Below are 14,164 nucleotides of genomic sequence, written 5' to 3' on the forward strand. Positions count from 1 at the left end.
AAGTCATTAAAATAATTCAAATAACCTTTGATCTTTTGAACAAACTTATTTAAAATCCAAACCTGAGTATCCCCTTTGATAATAGCATTGATTATGATCAATGAATCACCTTCCAAATGTAGTTTTTTAAAACCATATTTTAGTCTCCACTCAACTGCCAAAAGTGCTGCTTGCACCTCAACAACATTGTTCGTGCCTCTCTCCAAACGTTTGACAACCCAAGCTACAATATTGCCCTTCCAATCCCAGAACACCACCCTTGCACCAGAATTTCCTGGGTTTCCTTTTGATGCTCTGTCAAAATTGGCCTTGATCCACCCTTCTTCTGGTGGAATCCACTTACAATTTAAATGAACATGTGTTTGCCCAATAGATTGATCATCCCGCCTAGGCCCATGAATGAGCCTAAATCTTTATTTGAATTAATTAATACATAAATATTTATTTAATTAATGAAGGAAGTGAGACCAATTAAATAAATAAAATATTTATTTAATTTAGAGAAAAGATAATTTAAATAAATAAAAATATTTATTTAAATAGGGAAAGGCTAGAAGAGGATAAGTGGCTTAATTAAATAAATAAAAATCTATTTAATTAATAGAGGGCTTAGGAAAAAATAATTAAATAAATAAAAATATTATTAATTTTTAATAATTCATTAGTTTTTTTCCTTAACGACACTTGTCATATATCTTTTAAATTTTCTTCTATCTACCCCCTTCATATTTTATTATTTTCCTTACCTACCCTCTGATCCTAGTCAACCATTTATTCTTTCACCTCTTAATCTTATCCCGCAATTTTCTAAAACGTCTTCTATATAAGAGGGTTCTTTCATCCTTTCAATTCTAATCAAATATCTAATCCTAATGCATTTATCAAGCCTTCTAGCGAACAAGTGACTTCACAACCACAATCCGTTCCTTGTTGAGCTCTTGTGCACATATAAAATCTGAGAGCAAATACATCAAACACGATCAATGGAGATAGGAGACAATGGAGATCAAACCCTACTTGGCATGTGGATAGTATTATTGTTTCATTTATGATTTGCATGCTCTTAGGTTTCTTCATTGGTGTATGATGAATGCTTTGTTGTAGAACAAGGGTTTTTGTTGTGGTTGGATCTTTGTGGTTTTACAATAGTTTATCATCATCATTTTTCATCGTATATAGATACATTTTTCACTTGTCATGAACGGCTAAACAATATTGATTTTAACATTTTTAATAATTTGCAAATAAAACCAAAACATTAAGAACATAGTTTTGAAACAAAAGAATAACATAAAAAGAATACCACTATGAAATATGCAAAAAAATCTCACATTTCAAAAACAACACTCAAAACATGATCCATGAACAAAAATGTCAACGCAAAAGTTCCTAAAATAAAAATTGCTTATAAATTTTTGAAAAAATACAAATTATGAAACATCTATACACCAAAATTAGAAAATGACCCCTCCACTATGGGACGTGGCTATTCTCCTCACAAAATGGCTATGCAGACATAGCATGACAAATTTTTGCCAGATTTTCTATGTTTTAACATCATTGTGGAGGCAGATTATAAAGATTAGATAAGAGTGAAAATCTTGTAAAAATCCATTATGTTATGTAGATTTGAGTTTTCGTCATCGTACCATTTTATTTGGAGAATAACTAGAACTTCCGCTATGTAACCATTGAAATAATAAATAGTTTAACAAAATTAGATACAAATTAGCATATGAGTGAGAACCAGCTCACAATATTGGCCTTCAGAATTGAAACATGACAGCCTACCCCAAGGGGCTATATGGACAAGAAAGCATGGTAGATTAATGGAAGTGAGATGGGCCGTCGTGTGCTAGGAAAAGTAGGGGTAGAGGAATATTGTGGTGAATATTTCACCATTTAAATTCTCGAAACTATTAGGTAGTCTACGAAATTGTCAAAATCACTCGAAACCATTGACGAAGCATTTTGCCGTAAACTAGCCGTTTATCATTGTCGCTAAGTCAAAGAAAATACCCCCCAAAGAATGGTTTTAAAGGGTGTTGAAAAGTTTAAACGGTGTTCGAGGGTAAGAACAGGTCGCTTAGAAGGAGGTGGTTGTGTATAGGCTTGCACAACACTATGGACCATTATAGGTCATATGCAAAACCCGCCCAATGACGCCCTAATTATGTAGATTGCTCTTCTAGGAAGATAGAGACCACCATTGATTTACACCAACTACTATACAAATTGATATAATATTCAATTGATATAATGAGATGAGGACATTAAGTAGTATGATTTGTTAACTTCTACATGGTGTGGGTAGTGTATAATTCTTAGGTTCTTAGTTATTAAGCATATAATAGTGAAGTCAATTTTGATTCAAAATGTATTGAAATAAGTGTTACTTTAGAAAATGTTTTGATGATATTCAATTTTAATTTTAATTGATTGGATTCTGATATCCAATTTGAACTAAATAAAAGGTTATATCAACTATCTTGGATCATCTAGACATAATGACAAGCTCAGATTTGCTCCACCATATATTTAATTGAACTTACAAAACAATGCCCCTTTTGAAATCCTCAATTCTCAATAATAGAGATGAGCTAGCCTTTAATCACCAAATGCTGGAATTTAAAGAGCATGATTTGATATAAAAAAAAGTATTGAAAGCTCGTTTCTATTTGCAAGCACACAAGATGAATTAGTTATTCCATCATACATTACTTTTATATATCAATTGATATCCATTGACAAGACATACATTTAAAAAACTCTCTTCAATATAATCACACTTTTGTAATCGATAATCAACTGAATAACATTCACTATCATTCATGTATTAGAATTCATTACCACCCAATCACCTCTTTACTCATATCTTTATTTCAATCATTGAACTTTAATCCCTACATAACAAACTGTGCAATACTCTTTAACACCACCCCTCTATCAAAAGACTTCCTCTACTTTGAACAAGATCATAAATCCAAAAAACAAAATGCCATATTTTGAATGAAACCACAAATTTGAAAATCAACATCACTAGTGTGATTCTTACCTAGATACTCAACTACTTAGGATTTACTTATCTTAGGCTTTAACTCCATAATTTACTACTAGACCTAATCCATCTATCTTCTATCATAATTTCTCATTAGGTGAAATTCACTTCATAATTTCTCAGTAATATCAATTGTCTTTAAAGAAATAACATGAAGTAAAAGACTATAAAACTCGTTGCATTTTTAAATTGCATAAACGGTACATTGAAATTGATATTTAACGAAATAAAAAACCAAAGGCGGCCGTCCCTTTCCCACGCGATCACACTAACTAAGATTTCAAGATATCGAAGGCACTCCAAAATTGGAGTAAATTAAAATCCATCTCCATTAATTTCGACCTGCGCAGGCTGGCAGGAAACTGAAGGTAAAGGTGTATAGCAAATTTAAGGTAAGACAATGGAAGGATGCAAACTCTCTTTCATCTCACTCGTTTATTACAGCAAAGAATTCATTTCAACACAAACGACAAAATATCACACCTGTCACCAATTTTGGACTTTCGTTGCTCACTTTGTTAATAGTAGCTGACAAAATTTCTTCAAATGATGTCTGAAAGACGTTAATTGGTGTGTTCTTCAGGGGTAATGATCTGAATGATGGCGGCCTGTGAAAAGGAAATGGCTCATTTGGCTCATCAAGGCAAAATATACGATGAAATGCAGCTACTGGTGTTTGAAGAGGACTACATCGTAAAGCCCTCTGATGGTCACCCTCTTTCTATAAGTCGATTGGATGGATCTCTAAAAATTATTAGTAAGTGGTGCAATTTTCTTATTTCTGGGAATTGTTAGCTCGGCTGAATTGGGCTATCAGGCCAAATATTAAATCAAAATTTGAAATTGAGATGTGTTAAGGTCAACTAGGCCAAATTGGTCTGTAACGCCTATTTACCCGTTTAAAGTTACAGACAAAAGTGGTTGCATGAAAGAATGATCAAAATAAAAAGGACATGGTGGTGTATTTTTCAAAAGGGGGGATTTTTAAAAAGTTTTGAGAAGAATAAAAACATCAACATACACTGTTTTTGGATTTGACTTTGTGATTTTTTTCTTCAATGTTCTTCATTTGTTTTCTCCTTTCCATGATGGATCATGGAGTTTGATCTCATTAAAAAATCTACCGTGAAATCCAGAAGCATTGCATACTAATATCATGAGTGAAAATTCTATGTTTCTTAATAAGATGTTTGTTTATATTTAGAAATAGAGGAATATTTAGAATCCTCATCACCTCCCAAGATTTTATGTACCAGGTAACGGACACCAGTGTCATTGTAAACAAAGAAATGTTTCATTTTCTATTAAAGTTAGAAACAGTACACAGTTTCAATTCACCAGGTGTCTTCCCGTGGCTTCATTACTGGGAGGTTTCTATGAATTGGTTTTTAGCTTTATTATTATGGTTGGGTTTTTTTTTCAAAAACTGGTTATTTGATCCAGGCACGTGGGATGCTTCAATTTTGGATTGATGAATAAAGACTCTTGTATGGGTAGCTAGAAGAAAGTAGAAACTATTATTTACATTAACTTGTGGTTGCATATCTAGCTGTGGTTAGTTATTGAGATGCGGAACTTGTCGCTATAATGATCCAGGTTTCAAACCTGGTAGAATAGGATTGAATGTTATCAGGGTTTGTGTTAAATGGTGGAAGGATTGATTTCCTGTAATTTAGATAACAACTGACTTCCTATGATTCTGGAGGTCGGAAGAGTTAATAAGGTGAATAGAATTGCATTACTTTCTATTCCCTTATATTTTAAAATGCATTCATAAACGGTGGCAATTTATAAACAATGTGAAAAATAAAGCATATATAAGCTCCTGAATTTAGCTCTATTGCAAACCTTTGAAGGAGGATCGAGGAGAAGTTTTGATATGCTGAAATGAAGACAGATTTTTTATGGGAATTTGAATTATTTTTTCCTTTGGAGGAACTAAATTTTTTATCGGGCCGTTTATGGCAGGTTGGGCTGCTCAATTCCAGGCAACTTCCAAGCCATAGACGGACTCCAGATCAACTTTGCTTTACATATTAGTTAAGCCTAACAATAGGATCCGCTGATCAAATCAGATTACAAAAAATACAACCACCCTGTATAGTCATGTTCTAAAACGTAATTATGAGAAAATAATATTTTGTAGGCCATTTCTACAATTAAACACATTCAAAATCAGCAAAAGGACATTAGAAAATAAGAAACTATTTCTGTCCATTCATCATGAACCTTTTCAAGTTTCAACATCTTTTCATGATAATTCTGTCTTTAGATCTGTAATGTGGAGCTCTCCTTTTAGATGGACTAGCTCTCCTTTTAGATGGACTTCTGTTTAATCGGTCTCTTGTAGGGATGTTTGCAAATTTTTCTGCTGTACATATATGTTTTATATTTTAGCTGACCGATGCTTTTTGGTGAAACTGAACATACACAATTAAGATTATGTCCTGACTACTGAACATTGTTTGTTAAAAATCAATAATGATATGAATTTGAATGTGATACATTTTTGGACATAGCATTATGGGGATGATGGAATTAATCTTTACCTTGGGGCTTTTGTGACATTGTTGCAGAAAAACCCTAAAGCATTATCACTCTCAAAACCTGAGAACTTGTTTTAACATAGAAAAAGACAATAAGCATTGAAACATATATTCCTAGAAATCAATAATGAATTCATAGTGTCATAAAAGAAGTGTATTGCGGTATTTCTATGTATTCTTGATTTTGTAATATTTCCAAGGGGGTTGTGAATGGAAAGGAAGTCTGTACAATGAATTTACTCATGAAATCTCATTACTTGTTAGATTATGACTGCCTGCATAATATTTACAGCATAGAAGGATATCAATTCATTCCAGGCTGTTGGCATTGAGTTGTCATTGATGTCAACCGGTAGAGGTATGTCAACCCGGTATGAAGAAGACTAAGGAAGATTAACATGAAGGCTTGTCAATCGGTATGGTGGAAGACAAGTAGGTATTGAGACTGTTAGTGACATCACTGGTAAGAGGTGATATGAAGGTGTGTGTTGGCATGACGAGTTGTAACCGGTATAAAGGCTGGCTGTTTACTTGTGATAATGTTTGTGATAAAGAGGTAGAGTGACAAAGAGATCACAGACCACCGAAGGTGAAGTTGTACTACCGATGTAGTGTATTCTGCCGGTTAGCAGCAGGAGAAGGTCTCATCGATAAGGGCTTATGCCGGTATGAGTTTTATGAATGATCAAGTTTAAACCAACCTTGTGTCGGTAAGTTGAGTGTATGCCGATGTGATGCCACATGGAGCTGAGGTGGCGAGCATGCAGAGGTCGGTGAAGTTTCCATCGACATGGTTGTTGGAGCAGTTAGTCGACATTAAATGAAACAACCACAAATCACGGGTTGATAACAGATTGATGCGGCTCGAGGAAGAATGAACGACAGAGAAAGATCAGGGAGTTGTTGGCGCCTGGATTGAAGCAAGGAAATCGGATTGCAAGAGGACCTCGAGAAGGAAATAGCTGGGTCATAAATGAGTCGACAGATTTCAAGGCCGGAAATCATGGTCGGGTTTGCTATTTTTGGCAACATACTTTGGACAGATGGAAAACGTGTGATGGCTTATTCCCCCAATGCAGGTGTGCGATCCAAGGTGGATTAGATTAGATTGGATTTGGTCGGGAGAAGGAAACCCTAGCCACCCTCTGTTTGAATTGGTTTTTGGCGAGAAAGCTTTAGTTTAAAATATGGTGACCTAAGACAGATTGTGGTGCTACTGAAGGGAAAAGAAGAGTGTGAAATTGCTGTCTGAGAGCCAAAGAGATAAACACTTGAAGTGTTTGTGAGTGAAGATTGTACCGGTAAGGAGAAGCAGGGTAAACCAGTGTAAGGAACAAACTGGCAAAGTGAGCATAGAATGCTGAGGTGACAAACTGAAAGAAGTAATACCTGATAAAGAGTAACCAAGTGTGATTTGAATTCAGCAGAATAGAGGGAGAGAAGATTAAGCAGAGTTAGAACCAGCAGAAAGGTTAAGTTGCAGTGTGTGTTGAGCTGATACAAACCGGTAAGATAGAAACCGGTAGTGCAGAGCTTTGAAGGGTTGCAAAACTTCATTTGCAGCAAGGATCTCATTTGTATATCTAAGTTTTCATATTATTTTCACTGAGTAGGTGCTTAGTGCAGGGGTTGTAGCTCCTTTAGGTTGTAGCCTATAAATTGTGTAGGGGTTGGTGCTCCTTTGAGTTGGTGCTCATAAATCAGGGGTTGGTGCCTTAAAATTTGTAATCAGATCTCTTCATTGTGAGGCTGGATTGGAGCAGAAGATCTCTAGCAGCTATTCTCACCGAGGTTTTTCCCACATTGGGTTTTCCTCGTACATCTGGTGTTATGTGGTGCATCTTCATGTGTGTGATGTATTAATCCTTTAGCCATTTCTCCTACACACACTGTTTGCATTGCTTTGGTAACCGGTCTGCATCTTGTGTATCTCATATTGAATCGGTATAGCTCTGATTAAGTAAAAACTGTTTAAATCACTGATTCACCCCCCTCTCAGTGATCCATTGTGTCCAACACAAGCTACTAGTTATCGGGCATTAATTTTATAATTATAATGGCATTTGGAATGCTTTTCTCTTTCTTTGGCAAATTACTTTTTAAAACATGAACACATTGTAGTTTGCAGGATTGGAAACAAATTAGTTAACTTGGTTTCTTAATACATCAAATTAAGTTTCTTTAACTATAATCTACGGTGTTACTGTTTTTTCAGGTGAAGCAGATATTGGCAGCAATCCAACAGAAACAACTCTCATTTATGGTGTAGTTGGTACAATCCGATTACTTGCAGGTACTTTTGGCTGAAATGCAAATTCTTTACATTTTTATGCAATACTTTTCCTTAATTATATGAAGAGGCAATTAAATTTGTTTACGAGCTTTTCTTTTGGAAACTGCTATTGTCTATTTCATTTCCTTTGCTCTTTTGTTTAATAAAGCTTTGTTTTTCTCCTTTTGCTTTAGAAAAGAAAATTATGCAAGTATGCAAAATGCTCTATACTGAAATGTTCTATTAATCTTATGCTATCCTTATCTCTAATAAATCAGAGAAAATGAAAGAATGCTTCACAGATCCGGAAACTAAAAAATAAAATGATTTGCAGATTTGAACCTTTATGTAAATGTCTGATTATAAACACTAAAGCCAACTACTACCAAGTTATTTGCAGGAAAGTAGGTTTACAATGCAAATAAAATATTTGCTTTCACAGAAAGGAAAATCAATGAGAACATAGTCCTGCTACATTAAGCCTTTGGGCTGATCAGTACAGAGGTCTGATAAATAGAACTCTTATAGTATACTGCCTAAAAGTCCACTCAAAGATTGCTGCTTGCAGATGTGGCTTCTCAGTTCAGTTTGGTGGCTAAAGAATATGGGTGATAGGTGCCTTGGAAGTGGTGCAGTGGTGCCTGAATCTCCTCCCTGTGCTGCTCATCCACAATTCCCTGTGCAGGGCTTGTAATTCTCCCTGCAGATGCATGAGTCTGCTCCTTGTTCTCTTCACTGTTAAGACCTGCAATATATATATAATCTGCACTGTAGAGATTAACCAGAGTAATCTGGATAGGGGTTTCGTCCTACCCGCTTTGTGCCTTTTGGGGGTTTCGTCCCATCAGATACTTGCGCTGCTCAGAGCAATTCATTTCCAAATTCATGATGATTCTCCTTGACCGAACAGTCGTCCCAACTTAGGTCAGCCCAGACATAACACACCCATCACACACATCCAAAGTTGGCCTCCTAGCACCAATTACCAAAGTGGGTCTCAAACAAAATATTGCAAAATTATTTCAAATAGCCCAGCACATTACACAGGCTGGCCAAGGGCAAAATTATTTAATGCCTTTTGCTGAGATCTTTAAGCTCACCTTTGCATACATGTGTCATGCCTCTGCCTTGTAAGACAGATTGCAGCTTAAATAGATGACATTAGGACAATAAATTAATGGAAACTCAAAGGAGGCTGACCATACATGTGTCATGCCCCTGCCTTGTAAGACAGATTGCAGCTTAAATAGATGAAATTAGGACAATAAATTAATGGAAACTCAAAGGAGGCTGACCTTACAAATAACCCTAGGCGACATAATTAATGGAAATTCAAAAGGGCTGACTGAGTGTATCATCTTTGCTAGCCGACCTGTTTGGTGTTTGGGATAAATTAAATGAATTTTGCTTAGGGTTGACTCCCTTGACATAGAGACAAAGGGCATGTATTTAAGAAAGGTGTGATTACCTCTAAAGGGATCATAAAAAAAAAGGACAGGCAGTGATTATCCTAAATAAAGGAGCAGAGAACAGCGATTACCTTAAGAGCAGCAAGTTAACAAACAGCAGCGATTATTAGAAGCAACAATTAGACAGCAATTCCTTTTCAAGGATGGGCAATGATTAATATAATGGAAGCAACACTCTTATTATGAACAGCGATTAAGTTATGCTAACAGCAATCAAACTAACAGTGGTTAAGATACTTAAATGCAGCGATTGGTTTGGGATATGAAAAGGCATTGTTAAGAAAGGTTGTGTCCATCCCTTAACGACAGCAACTTCCAAGAGTTGTCTCTCTTCAAGAGGTCTCTCGTCAAGAGACATGAAGTTATAAAGGCAAGAAGACCACGATGGAGGAAGCAGCAAGAAAATCATTTCAATTAGCATCGGTGCTCATAAGGAGTAGATCAGTTCATAAGATACCAGCGATGAGGCACTTAGATCAGATCAGAAATTACTATTAATTGCAGGCAAGCCGCAATAGCATTCTTGTTCATCTGGGTTATGCATGAGATTTATGCTCACTGTATGCATGATGAAGATATTATCTAACATATAATCTCTTATGTGTTAGGCATAGATAATAAGGTGAAATACATATCCTAAAACATTAATCTATTTCTAACTGGCAAGCAATCATGTAGAGAAGAGAAGGAAATGCAAGGAAGGCGAGCGCCACTTGGGGCCAAGAGGGTGAGTGTCTGCTCTTGGGCTTAGATAGGAGGATTTCCAGGCACCCTATTGTTGATTCCTCTCCAACCTCTATAATGGTTGATTGTTGTAGAAATCAACCATCCCATTGTGGAGTGAAGGATGAAATACATAATAAGGAGGCAGCAGCACTGACTCCCCCATTGAGTATGCCGACCCCTAGGTGGGGCCAAGAGGCCGAATGACTGGGTGTTCATTCTGTGCTCTTGGGCTTGATTGGAAAGGACAGGCTCTTGGTGCCTTATATGATTTCCCGAGGGATTCCATAGGGTGGATTAGTTGTTAGGCAAATTCTTTGATTGAATCCCACATGCACACCATGTAATTTGCAATGGTGATGTAAGGATTAGGATTCTCCTTGTATCATTATTGATTATATGTTTTTCGATCTTTCATGAATATTAGACAGTCATCATCAATTATATTAGAAATGATAACTGACTTGGTTGTAGGATCTAAATCAAGATTTGAAGTTGGTAATTTTGCATTCCTTAAATATACTTCATTCCTTATTTACTTTATTGATGATTTTAGGGAAAAATCTAGGGTAATCCCAAAAGGGAACATTACAATATGTATGAGAGGTTTGTTCTTGCCAGCCTGAAGGACGAAAGATAGTTGATGCAACTCAGCCAAAGAGCTCAAAGGGCCTTGGAAAAAGAAAAGAAGAAAATTGCGTCCACCAGTAACCCTACACAAAACAACACATTGAGCAAACAAATGGGAAATGAATTGAGGATCTTCATGGAGCAAAAATTCAAGCTCTCATGGAGCAAAATGAGAGAATGACACAACTACTTCTCGAAGCCATCTAAAATATGAACAACAATAATCCTTGACCCAACCAAACTAATGGGAGGGATGCCAACTCTAACCTTTCAAGGGTATCAACCCTTAGGCCAACAAGATCTCTCTTCATACCTAGGAGAGAACACACAGTTATGGAAGAAGCGAATAATCCACCTATTAACGATGTTGATGAGACTGTTGAAGCATACTCAAGACTAGATCCCGAAGTTAGGAGAAATGTCTCTTTTAAAGGTTATTGTGATGCTAAAACACGAAACACCCCAAGTAGGAAAAGAGGACAACCCAACAAAGATTTGAAACGAATGGTAATTAAAATGACCCTTCCCAACTTTGATGGATCCGGAAAGGTTACGACACGTTCATTGGTCCAAAAGATGGACACCTATCTTTCACTTAGTCCCATGATGCCATAAAAATCACCATATTTTGCTTAGAGGGAGCAAGCAACCCATGATTAGTGCCATCATGGCCTTATTAGCCAAGGCCACCAACACATAACCACTTACAATGACTTTACTCTCAAAGGCTTATCACAAGATTTGATCAAAGACACCCCGAATGGTACTTTAAAGAGTAACACAACTAAAAAAACATGGAACTGTAGAAAATTATGCCACTAAATTCCAAGAACTATTAGTCATGGTACCAGAGGTTTCTCAAAGGAGGTTCACATACCTATTTGTGGAAGGGTTAAAAGAATAAATTAGGGACATGGTAAGTGTCCTTGATCTGACAATACTTAAAGATGCAATCCAAAAGGCAACCAAGTTGGAAATTACTTCATCAAAGGACAAGCCCTACACTAAGAATTTTACATAAAACACACATAGCAAATATCCCTATAATGAAAATTGGCATAAATAGGAATTTCCTCTAGAAATGGCCTAAATGAACTTCAAGAAGGAAAACCATGTTTCCATTGTAAGGAAAAATGGGAGCATGTGCATGTTTGTAATCAAGAAGACTTTAAAAGTTAATGAGAAGACCTAAGAAAGAAAAATTTGTGCTTCAAGTGTAAGGAAAAATGAGAGCTAGGACACATATGTGGAAAAGAAAGCCATGCAAGTAATATAGAGGCAATGTTCGACAAAGAAGCAAAGGGAAATTCTAGCAAGAAAACAAGGTACGATGAAGAAGATCTCAAAAGCTTTCAATCAAAAGAAACAAGGGCAATAAACGAGTGGAGTTTTGAGGAGCAAATCTAGTAGTTACTACACTCTTGTATCCTCAAGATCTAGAAACAATTTATCCAACCAATATGAATTGATCTTAACAGTGATACGTCAACTTGAAATCTCTTCATAGGACCCCCCTAAGGTTCCTCTGACAAATGAAAAGAAAACTTCTTCAAAGAACATTGAATTTAAGGTCATAGATGTGTGCCATGCTTCTAATGCTCGTCTTAATATACAAGTTCTTGCTTTAATGTTAAGAGATATCAATGACATTGTGCAAATGAAGGATCCAAAGTTTACAAATCTCCAAGGGTTAGTTTAGTGATCCTCACATTGAAAAGATTTGGTTAAACTGTCATTGCTTGAGGACTGTGTCACCACATTCGCCGAATTTTTCGACTTCAGGTTCAAAATTCGTATGGCGAAAATGTGAGTTTGTTTTCTGGCTCAAATTCGTAGGGTTCAGGCCCAAATTCGTACGACGAAAATATGGGTTTTGTTTTGTAGGGTTCTGGCTGAAGTTGAAGTTCGTCCATCGTGCGATTGAAGTTGTTGGTGTCTGTTCGTGCTCAGTTTGTGCGTGTTTGTGCTCTGTTTTTGATTTCGTGAGCCCCCTGCACGGGTGTCGCAAGTTTTCCTTTTGACTTTTGCTCTGTTAAATGTATTCACATAGGAATCGACAAACATAAATTCTCAAGGGAAATGTTGTATTCGCACGCATAAAAGGAGGACAAGGTGATCTTTTTTTTCTTTAATTAAACTTAGGGTGAGAGTTTTATTGTTAAAATATTAATAATTATTGTTATTATCCCGTGAGAGTTTTAACTTATCGGGTGAGAGTTCTATTATGATTTTTTTTTATTTATATTTATATTTTATATTTAAATTATTATTATTCTATTTTACTTATTGATCTGTTTTTGTTCTGTTTTTTAATTTAAAAAATATATATTAATTTTTATTTTTATAATTTATTGGATATATATTATTTTTATTTAAAAAAAATTTATATAAGGTGAATTTAATGTCGATTTTTTTTTCGACTTTTTTGCCCTTGCCGAATTTTATCCGAATTTCATGGTCGCTGAATTCGAATTCGAATTCGAACGCGGTGACTTAGCTTGAGGACAATGTAATGTCCCCTACTAGGAGGCTGCCAATGCCTGTAACTTAATAATAGTTCTGATCTGCTCTAATTGATGGTGCTTCCACTAGATGCTTTGGATTCCTTTCTTTTATATCTTTCAATGTGAGGGGGAGGTCACACCTCTTCATCATATATGCCCTTTGGTTGAAGACACACCCTTTCTCCATTAGCACCCTTTGAAAGGGACACAACCTATCACCATCAGATCTGTACTTCTTATTTTAAATCAGATCCGCACTTCTGATTCCCAAATTATCCCCTCCTAAAATGAGGTTCTCTTCTCCCTTTTATATCTCATGTTTGAGGGATTCACAATTTTCATTCCATCTCTTTTGACCATTCATTAACTTAATTAATTTCTAATTATATTTAGTTATATTATTTTATATTTTAATTTTAATTTTATTTTTATTCTTTTGAATTTTAAATTTCTTATTATTATTTACCATTAAATTCTATTCCAAAGTGGCGACATTACAGACAAGCAATATCAGGAAGGGTGGACTATCATGCCCCTGCCTTATAAGACAGATCACAACTTAGATGACATTAGGACAATAAATTAATGGAAACTCAGAGGAGGCCAACCTTACAAATAACCTGTTGATGTGCTTTTTACGCACATGCAAACACAAAATAAAAGTCTCTTATCCTCTCTTGAACAAAGCTACTCAAGTGCTGAAGATTGGCTTAAGGATCACTTGAAACAACTCCAAGGTTCTGGTATTACGGGTCACGATGTGTGGATAAGCTCTGTTGGTTGATGTGATTGCTTGAATCCATGGAACTTAGATCATCTAATATTTCAATATCGTGATGCTTTGTTTTATCCTAAACTAGCTTGAGTTTGAAGAAATGGCAAAAGGAAAGGGTTGAGAGAGTCTATTTTAAGACCTAGAATGTAAGAATATGGGTGAATGATTGTTAGCGACAATATTGTAC

The 14,164-nt window shown here is 35.8% G+C and overlaps 1 protein-coding gene across 3 annotated transcripts in view; it reads left to right on the forward strand.

The window, feature by feature from the left end:
* Window positions 1-3,282: 3,282 nt before the first annotated feature.
* LOC131076497 (phosphoinositide phosphatase SAC8) overlaps window positions 3,283-14,164 on the forward strand; it is a 207,863-nt gene continuing 196,981 nt past the window's right edge. For 2 of the 3 annotated variants that reach the window (XM_058013721.2, XM_058013722.2), the window contains exons 1-3: window positions 3,283-3,450; window positions 3,642-3,815; window positions 7,820-7,897. In XM_058013721.2, the coding sequence (XP_057869704.1) occupies window positions 3,656-3,815; window positions 7,820-7,897 (238 nt within the window). In that variant the 5' untranslated portion in view covers window positions 3,283-3,450; window positions 3,642-3,655. The remainder of the gene's footprint in view (window positions 3,451-3,641; window positions 3,816-7,819; window positions 7,898-14,164) is intronic. The other variant, XM_058013720.2, reaches the window with a different exon arrangement.

The sequence above is a fragment of the Cryptomeria japonica genome, chromosome 5 (assembly GCF_030272615.1).
Source record: "Cryptomeria japonica chromosome 5, Sugi_1.0, whole genome shotgun sequence".
Classification (NCBI taxonomy): domain Eukaryota; kingdom Viridiplantae; phylum Streptophyta; class Pinopsida; order Cupressales; family Cupressaceae; genus Cryptomeria; species Cryptomeria japonica.